General features: G+C 38.7%; 1 protein-coding gene across 1 annotated transcript; it reads left to right on the top strand.

Moving 5' to 3' along the window:
• Window positions 1-6,684: 6,684 nt before the first annotated feature.
• Window positions 6,685-8,330, top strand: LOC107138468 (gamma-crystallin D-like). The gene is made up of 3 exons (XM_015481063.1): window positions 6,685-6,693; window positions 6,794-7,036; window positions 7,993-8,330. The coding sequence occupies exons 1-3, from the start codon at window positions 6,685-6,687 to the stop codon at window positions 8,263-8,265; spliced, it is 525 nt and encodes a 174-aa protein (XP_015336549.1). The 3' UTR covers window positions 8,266-8,330.
• Window positions 8,331-9,901: the final 1,571 nt, after the last annotated feature.

The following is a 9,901-nucleotide window of genomic DNA, read 5'->3' as shown; positions in this document are numbered from 1 at the left end:
CAGTAACTGCTTGACTTCTGTTCTTCTTTAATTGTGTGCAAATCAAGCCACCTGTAAATGTGAAAGTTTAAGAGATACAGGGCACTCCTGTAATTCTAGCTATTTGGGAAGCTGAGGCAGGAGGATCTCAAGTTTGAAGCCTGGGCAACTTTGTGAGACCCTGTCTCAAAATGTTTAAAAGAGGAAATACAGCTCAGTGATAGAGCATTTGCCCTGAGTTCAATCTCCAATATAGAAAAGGGGAAAAAAAGGAAAGAAAGAGAAAGAATGGGGAAGGGACCTATTCAAGAACTTGTGAGTTTGAACAAGTCCCATAAGTTGGAAGGGGGGGGGGGTGTCAGAGCCAGAGACATGGCAACTGGCGAATGGAGTGAATATAGGAAATGTGATATATATACAGACACACACACACACACACACACACACACACATACACACATATATACCACATATATACCACAGTGGACTTTACTCAGCTAAAAAGAAGAACTAAATTGTGTCATTTGCCAGAAAGTGGATAGAACTTGAGAGCATTATGTAAACAAAATAAGCCAAACTCATAAAGTCAAGGGTCAAATGTTGTCTCTCATATGAGGAAGATAGAAAAAAGAAAAAAAATACAGGTTGGGGTGGGGAAAGTGAGGTCTCATGAAAATAGAAGGGAGACCAGTAAAGAAAGGCAATTACTGGAGAAGGAATAAGGAAAGAAGAGGTATCGGGAAATGAAACTGACCAAATTATATTGTTATATTGTGTGCAAGTACAAATGTGTAATAATATTATACATAATATACTATTATGTATAATTATATGGCACCAATAAAATTTTGTAAAAAGCTAGAGACATGGGAGAGAGCAATTGCTGGGAAAAAAAAAAAACATTCAGCTGAGGGCCTTGAAGAACAATATTCTAGAAGTTTCTTTCTGACCCAAGAAGTAGTTGGAAACCCCAAAAGACAGAACCAGACAAGTTGTGAGGGCAAATTCAACTTGGCAAAAAGCCTAACTAGACTATATAAGGAACTGTAGTTTTATTCACTTTCAAATACTATACTATGTAACTAAGGCCAGGGCTGCCAATGATCATTGTTGTGCTTTTGTACAAAGTTACAGGTCCTCCACCTTCTTCAAAAACAGTTCCCCTGAGTGTGACTCCTGGCCAGTACTGGCCTTGGGCCACACATGCAGAAACTGAATGGACATAACATGGCACCCAGCCAATGCAAGTATATGCCACAAACAAAAAGATCTTTAACTCCAAAAAAATAGGATCAATTTAAAGGCATGTTAGAGAAAGCCATAATTTCTATCAATTTCATATAATTTTTATATGAAATAAGTTATATATAAATATATAATAATTATAATTTCTCTTAATGTCATAATTTTATATGAAACTGTAATCTGCTTGATTATAAGCAAAGTATTGCAAATTAAAAAATTGAAATCTCTTTAGCATTATAAAATTAATTTGTTTTAACTTGAATTTTCCCTTCAAAGTAAAAGCTGTCTATAATCTTACTACTTTTTTTTTTTTTTTTACTGTCTATAATCTACTACTTTTCCATAAAGAAAGAAGTAGAAGGCTCTTTCTGATACTCTTCATTGCTAACCCCAGTTTCCACTTGGGGGCACTCTTCTAGAAATCTTCCCTTGTTTATATAGATACCTTATGAAACATGTGCTTCTTTTCTTTATGAAAATGAAATCATGCCGTACATATTAGTCTGCAACTTACTTGTAAAGTGGAATATAATATGGACATGTACCTAGGTTAGAATCAATCTTATTCTGTTTCATGGCAGAATGACATTCCATTCCAGAGGTCCCCTAAATTATTGCACCCTTTCTCCATCGCCATAGGGATTTTCCATTGTTGCTTTTATATATAATGCTGCAAACAATATCATTGTACATGTTCTCTTATCTTGACATGGCATAATTTCAATAGAATAGAAACCTAGAAGTGACACTTCCTGCTCATTGTGCAAGTTTATTTTTTCTTTTAAAAGACCGCCTAATTATTAGATACTAGGGATCCTTACTTCTCTGAGATAGGATATTTTTATTTGAGCATCTATTATGGACTAGGTATACATGGCACTGAGGGTGGAAATAATCACCCAAATGAACAAATGGCATTATCTTTATTGCCACAGAGTTCTATATAGAAGAAAGTGTAAGTATTAAATCTAGCTAGTAATATCTAATCGTTATTTAAGTCAAGCGCATACCAAGTGCAAAATGATACTGATTAATCACTTATTCATTGAATACTTTCACTAAATATTTTAAGATCATTTCATGACAAATTTTTATGGAAAATTAAATGGAGTAATATTTATTTATATATTTCTCCTGTTATGTGCTTATATTTGTTAACATTTGGGTTGGGAAAATGTTTTCCTGACATGACATACATATTTAGTACTTATGCATCTTACTTTTCTACATTTCTTCTTCTTTTTTTTTCCTCTATAGAATAATATCTCCAATGGAAAAAGTTTCTAGTGAGTAGGAAACACTGTCCTCGCCATTGATAGTTGGGTAACAGCGGAAGAGTTGCATTGTAGGAACAACCACTTCCTGCCTTTGATTCTTTGGCTGGGGAACAGGAGGCCAAGAAGGAGCTTGTCCCAGGTTCTCTCCCTCTGCCACCTCCAGCTGATCTTCCTCCCATCCCACCTCCATCTCCTACCTTTATTCCCTTTCATTCACTTCTCCAGTACACAGGTCCTGGGGTACAAGCAAAGTGAATCCTCCAATACCCCCCCCCATTCTATAGGAAGGGAGGAATTTCAACAAGATCCAGTGCTGCCAGCTCCTTGTGCTAAAATTATCTAAGGTCCACTTGTAAATCTTCTAAGGAACGAAAATCCTAAAAAGAATCCAAATATTTTGTAAACAACTTATTTTTTTTTCTTTCTCTCCCACAAAATTAAGGTGAGTTTGCCACCCAACATGAAAATGTCCTCTTTTTTCTTGAGACTTTCAAAAGAGAATTACTAAGGAACCAGTTTCCCATCACTTTTATAGTCAGGTTTGTGCCTTTCTTGGTGAATCATACATCTTAGTGAAGGGTTTTGAAGAACAATAAATATTAATGATAGTTAACAATTTAGGTGGCAGATAGGGATGAAGGTGCCTGGGTAATACCACTTCATTCAACATGAAATGTCATGTGACAAAAAGAGGATGACAGCTTTATAATAGAAGCTGTTACTAAAGAACATTATCTTGAAATTTTTAAAAAATAGCTCAATCACATAGGCAGCTTCTATTCTGAACAAGAAGCCTATTATTACAATACTTATGAAGAAACAGATGTTCTGTTACACTAAATAACACACCCGGCTTCTCATAGCTAGTCAGAAGTAAGGATAAGACTGCAGCTCAATTTGTCTAATGTCCCTAAGTCCATGTTTGTTCTAATATGGGGAGTTCTATGGAGGAATCATTTCTGAAATAATTATAGGATAGAATTTATCCTAGAATCTTCAGAATCTATAATGATTTGAAAACATTGTAACAAGAAGATCCACCACCCCAAATTCTTACCTTATTTTTCACATAATTTCAATCAAGCAGTTCTCAACATTTTAGATTTCCCAGGCCAATTTTCTTCAAATGGGTACACAATATTGCCAACTTGTATTTTGATGGGCAAAGACATTTAAAACATAAAAACAAAAGAAGAAATTAAAAACTAAGTACCATCTATTCTTACATCATTTTATAAAAGACAGTTGTAAGAGGGCATTTTAGACCCCCAAATTACAAAAGTTTCTACTAACATACACTGCAGTCCAGGAAAGAATTCTTGGAAACTTTGACACGATGTATAGATTTCTCAATTGGTAAAAAACTGGCCAAAGTTGAGCAAATTTGAAAACTCTTGTTTGGAGTTGCAAATCAATGCCTTTGGGTGCCAGGGAGATAGTGTCAATAAGTGAAACACTTCCATTAAGACAACAGGAATGCTGTGGAGTATGTTGAACCGTGAACAGTGTGAACCAATACAAAGCATTATAAAAACCATCTACACACTGCACCAGCCAAACAAAATATCTAACCATGGACACTGTAGTAATTCCCCATGCATCTTCTCTCCCCACCAGGAAATGCCGTGGCACTATGTATACACACACACACACACACACATACACACAAACACACAAACACACACACACACACACACACACAAAATCTTCCTATGGAGCTTATGGATGTGAGAAAAGAAACTCTGACAATGATGAACATTAAATTTTCTTTCCATCCTAATGGAATGAGACTTAGCTTCATAAAATATTTTGAGTTCTAGAAAATAAGAAGAATGGTATTTTTATGTGCTTCATTTTATAGACTATTATTTACACTAACTATACAAATGATTGACCCTGCATACAGCAAATCCCTAACCTGAACAAGTTTCTTTCACCATCACTTTTGTTTGAAACCACCCAAAAATGTAGGCAATGTTACTGGACTAGACAGAGCTCAAGATCATAGTGCCTGTCCTTCATCATTGCTTCCCCCTCCAATGACAGTCCCCATTAGTTATCCTAGGCAAATTGTGAAGAGCTCTCTGCCATAGCTTCTGTGTCACCACTGTAAGGATTCTTGGGCCTCGTGTTTACCTAGCACACTATGTACAACTAGAACTTAAGTCTTACACACATTTGTCACTCCTGGAACTTTCTGTAGAATATTTAATCAAGCTACATTTTGACCGGAGTCATTAGCTTTTAAGCTTTATGAGAAGTCCGGGGTGCTTTCTTGTTTCTTCAATGCCAGGCTGATATACAATCTTCTCTCTTCCTGATCAAAGAAAAATCCAAGTTCAAATCCCCCTGATCGGATTTTCCATATGCATCCTATATTTCAGCTGTAATTTCATGTCAACAAGGGCAGTGGTCCCCACAAGTGTCCCCACTATGCTTTTTGAGTTTTTTTGCCTTACTTTTTTACTTCCTGAACCACACTGTGCATACTCTCTGGGACTCTGAATTCAATTTTTTATGTTTGTTTTGTTTCTTACTTAAAAAAAAGTACAAGAGATTGAACCCAGGGGTACTTAACCACTGAACCACATCCCCAGCCCTTTTTATTTATAGACAGAGTCTCCCTAAGTTGCCTAGGGACTCAATAAGTTGCTGAAGCTGGCTTTGAACTAGCCATCCTCCTGTCTCAGCCTCCAGAACTGCAGGGATTACAGGCATGCACCATCACACCTGGCTCTAGTTCTTTATCATATTTTACTGCTTGCATCCATCAACCTTCTCCCCACAGAATCCTAGACTCAGAAACAGCACTGAGAAAAACGTGGTTTCAATTTATTCTTTATTACTTTAATGTTTAATTATAAGGTTATTTTTATGTGTTATGTTCTGGCTACTTATTTTCCACTACCTAAACATAAGTAACTTTCAACATACATCTTTACATAGTGGCTAACAAGAAACCAGAAAATAAGAATCAAAAGCATATTGCACATAGTCACCATTTATTCATAAATACCAGCTTACAAAGATTTATGACTCAAAGACTTCCATGGGTTGACAGAGGGCTGTGACTCATTCTTTGAACAAGATAAAGGCTAGACACATAGGCTATCTTCCACTCCAGTGCTCTTTCCAGTCCATCAAACTGTTTTCCAGACCAATAAATATTTTCTAAAGTCTTCCTAGAGTCCCAGATTCTAGACATTTATTCCTTCCTCTCCCTACACCATTCCAGCCATAGCTCCTCTTTGTGTTTGTACAATTAATTTCCTCTGAGTCAAAGGGCTCTGTTTACTTTTGTTCACCAGAGAACAAAGGCCTGTCTTTGATCCTACTAGAAATGTGTTTCTTAGGAATTTGTTTTTATCTTATAATAAGCTAAGAGGTAATCTGTTTTGGTGTTTTAAATGTATTCAGTTTTCTTATTTCCTTAGACATCTTCTTTTACTTCTTCTGAGTATCTTAAAACAATTTTCCCTTTCGAATCACAGAAGCACAATTAGCTCAAAGAAAAGGTCTAATTCTCAGACTTCTTGCCCATGCCTCTGCAACAAAAGCAGAACCAACATTGAAGATCCATGTCAGCCTTGTTTTCTACCATATGGAAAATCTGAAACTCTATGAACCCGCAGGGGAAAACATTCCAATTTCTTCCATCTTCTAATCCTGAAGTTCTTCCAAGGGACTAACTTGAAATTTTCAACATTCATTTGGATCCATTTCCATCCTTTTTCATAGCCAGAATTCTAGATGGGTGCACATAGACATTATGGAAGTTCTTAACAGATTAACCTATATCTATCATTTTAAGACTTTGCTTTTCTTACTCCCCCACCTAGACTTCTTTTGTTTTTTCCCAACCTGTATGAATAAAAGTGTGAACTATATATGAAATGGCTGAAGCTCTATTTCTATTATTAAATGGACAATGTCCCAAATTACTTTTTTTTTTTTTTCAAACCATCTCAATAGCATCAGCCAGTGATACCAACCCGAATCCTCCAGAGAGAATGGGACCACAATGAGTCCCGTGGACTATGACAGCAAAGAGAAAAGAGAGAGAACGTGCCCTGCTCCCCGCGGGCCCCTTTTGTGCTGTTCTGCCAACGCAGCAGCCCTCCACTATATAGACCGCCCGCCGCGGCCCCACACACTGAGCTCGCACGGTCCGCCTCCACCAGCCATGGGGAAGGTGAGCCCGGAGGGCGCCCGGGGCCCGGGGAGGGGCGCTGGCACCCGGGGACCCGACGCCGCCTCAGGCCTCTGAGCCCGTGACTGGCCTTGCCTTGCAGATCACCTTCTATGAGGACAGGGGCTTCCAGGGCCGCCACTATGAGTGCAGCAGCGACCACTCCAACCTGCAGACCTACTTCAGCCGCTGCAACTCCATCCGCGTGGACAGCGGCAGCTGGATGCTCTATGAGCAGCCCAACTACCAGGGCAACCAGTACTTATTGAGGCGGGGGGAGTACCCCGACTACCAGCAGTGGATGGGCCTCAGCGACTCCATCCGCTCCTGCCGCCTCATCCCCCACGTGAGTCAGTTTCATCCCAGGACGAGGCCCTGAGGACCCTGACCGCATAGTTTCCTGCAAAGGTTAAACATTTGAAGTACAGGTGATCATTCAGAATGAAAAACAGCCTGTTTGGGAAGAAGACCACAAAAGCAGTAGTGGATTCCTTCAGTCCAGTCCCCTCACCCACCCTCCCACACACAGAGACACAAAAGCAAAGCATTACTCAGATACCCACTAATCAATCAATATTTATTACGTAGAACTGTGTTAGCAGCCCTGGGAAAGGGACGTATATGATTCAAGTCCTGACCTGGAATCATTTAGAATGGCAATGTAGAAAAATCACTAATACCTAATAGAAGAGTGATTATGTGCCTGATGGTATGGTAGTTATTGAGCATAAGTGATTTTTTTTTAAAGACTCTTTCCCTTCTTTGCTCCCAATGTGAATATTTTAGTTCACCTCGAAGTACTTTTCTCAATGGAGAGCAACAAAGAATTTACCCATGTGCCACATGTATTTCTTTGTGTTTTAAAACACTAAAGTTTGTGAAAAATTAGTCCTTGAACTTCCTGATTTTTCTTTCCAATTTTTCCATATTCTATTCAAAATTTGAGTATGGATTGTCTGAGACCTAAGATGTTTAGTGTTTTAAATTTTATATTTTATTTCTGTTTTAATATAAAACATTTCCTTAAAATGGGGGGGGGGGGAGTAATCAGCTGTTACAGGGGCAATATCTTAATGTATTGAGAAGCAGTATTTCCTTCTTGGTCATTCAGTCACACTTTATCTTGGAAAGATACTGAATCTCTGCCCTCAGTAAGGAGAAAGTCCTAAAAATTAGGAATTATTATTTTTTTTAATCTACTTCAAAATGACTCCAACCAGTTCTCTCCAAACTGGCCTGCACTAATGTGTTAACGTGATTTCTTTTTTGCTTTTCTCCCCTTCCTGTTTCTGGGCCTGCCAGGCTGGCTCCCACAGGATCAGACTGTATGAGAGGGAAGAATACAGAGGCCAGATGGTAGAGATCACTGAGGACTGCCCCTCTGTTCAGGACCGCTTCCACTTGAGTGAGATCGACTCCCTGAACGTGCTGGAGGGCAGCTGGGTCCTCTATGAGCTGCCCAACTACCGCGGACCGCAGTACCTACTGAGGCCGGGGGAGTACAGGCGTCACCTCGATTGGGGCGCTGTGAACGCCCGAGTGGGCTCTTTGCGGAGGGTCATGGATTTCTATTGAAATGTGTTCTCCTTCATCGTTTTTCAGTCTGGAAACTAATAAAATATTTTCTTTGTGTTCCTGGCATCGATTTGCTTGTGTTGTTTTCTTCTCTCCTACCTCTTAATAATAATTTTATTTACACACATCTGCGCGGGCACGCGCGCGCGCGCACACACACACACACACACACACACCAAAGTGCAAATGGCAAACCAGATGTGGGATCCACAGGTAAGAAAGGAAATTCTCACAATACAAATAGAAGTACACCTTCATATTAAGAGAACTTTACGGTTTACAAAATACTTTCATAATATCTCCTTGTACTCTAGACTTTAAACAAATTTACTGCTTCAAACAAGATTTTTAGAAATCTGTTCAGTTTTTAGTTTTCTCTGAAGACTGAGACTTTGAAAGTCAAGACACAGACAGTGTGACCTACTTTTGAGATCAGAGATTCTAAACCTGGTTACCATAAAGGATTTTGGAAGGTTCTGAATCCCCTAAAATTGTAGACCATAGTTGAGTTCATGAATCTGTCAGATTCCCTTCCTGCTGAGGTGACCATGTAACACTCTCCTGGCCATTGAAACATAATTGGAGAAATGTTAATAGGGAGATAGAAGAGATGGTTCTGGAAAAAAATGTCTTTTTTTCCAAAGAGAGGGAGCAGATGTTCCTGGTGCCACAATTCCCTCATTTCTGTCAACTTACACACAAGAAGTGACAAGTGTGAGAGAAAGGTCAAGAGAATTGCAGAGATGTTGTCCTGATGCAGTGGAGGTTCTGAAGCAATGCCAAGACTCTTTTTCCTTGAGATTTCCAAGAAAGGAAGTAAAACAAACCCATGTTTGTTCAAGCTCAGTGTTAACTGGGTGTTTTGTTACCTGCAGTTCAACCCAGATTTCCAGATGAACTACAGGTGAATTTTTTTGTTTAAACCTTATTCAGAATCTCAGAGTTCCCTGTTTGAAAATGAAAAATTAAAAAGAAAAGAAAAGGGAGGGAGAAAAAAAAAGAGAGGGAGGAGAAGGAGAAAGTAGACATTATGGAATAATGTAGTCAAGTTTTATATAACTTAGACCTGTGGACCAGCTAACCTAGAAAATTCATTTTATACAAGGTAAACTGAAGTCCAATTCTATTGTCACATGGTCAGTTATAATAATGTGGCATCAGAATCCAGAATCACAGCTCAGAAAATTACTGAATTCCCATTATGGAATCAGGAAGATTTTTTGTCAAAGTAATGACAGCACTGGCTTATGGATTCTTACCAGGAAGTCTTTGCAAACAACCAATCAGAAATTGAATTAAATACTTTGGATAATCCAGAATTACATTTCTCCCTGTGCAGGCATGCACACATCCACATACATGCAGTTACATATTTTCATCTAGCCTTATACATACATAGTATGTGTGTTAGTATAATATCTATAAGAACACAGGGAAATAGAACATTGTATTCACTTACATACGCTCTGTCCCCACCCCTTGCTTCTCTTTTCCTTTTTTCTTTTCCTTTGTGAACTTGAGATGGAATCCAGGGCCTTGTGCATGCTAGGCAAGTACCCTACCATTGAGCTACATTTCCCACCCTGTTCTATCTTACTTGTGCTCTCACTGCTAGAATTTTAGAAAGGAGGAATGA

The sequence above is a fragment of the Marmota marmota genome, unplaced genomic scaffold, assembly GCF_001458135.2.
Source record: "Marmota marmota marmota unplaced genomic scaffold, marMar, whole genome shotgun sequence".
In the NCBI taxonomy this organism is placed as follows: Eukaryota; Metazoa; Chordata; class Mammalia; order Rodentia; family Sciuridae; genus Marmota; species Marmota marmota.
This window is presented reverse-complemented; position numbering and strand designations above follow the sequence as displayed.

Coding starts and splice junctions, on each gene's coding strand:
- LOC107138468 (XM_015481063.1), top strand. Junction 7,037..7,992: donor CCTGCCGCCTCATCCCCCAC/GTGAGTCAGTTT, acceptor TGGGCCTGCCAG/GCTGGCTCCCACAGGATCAG.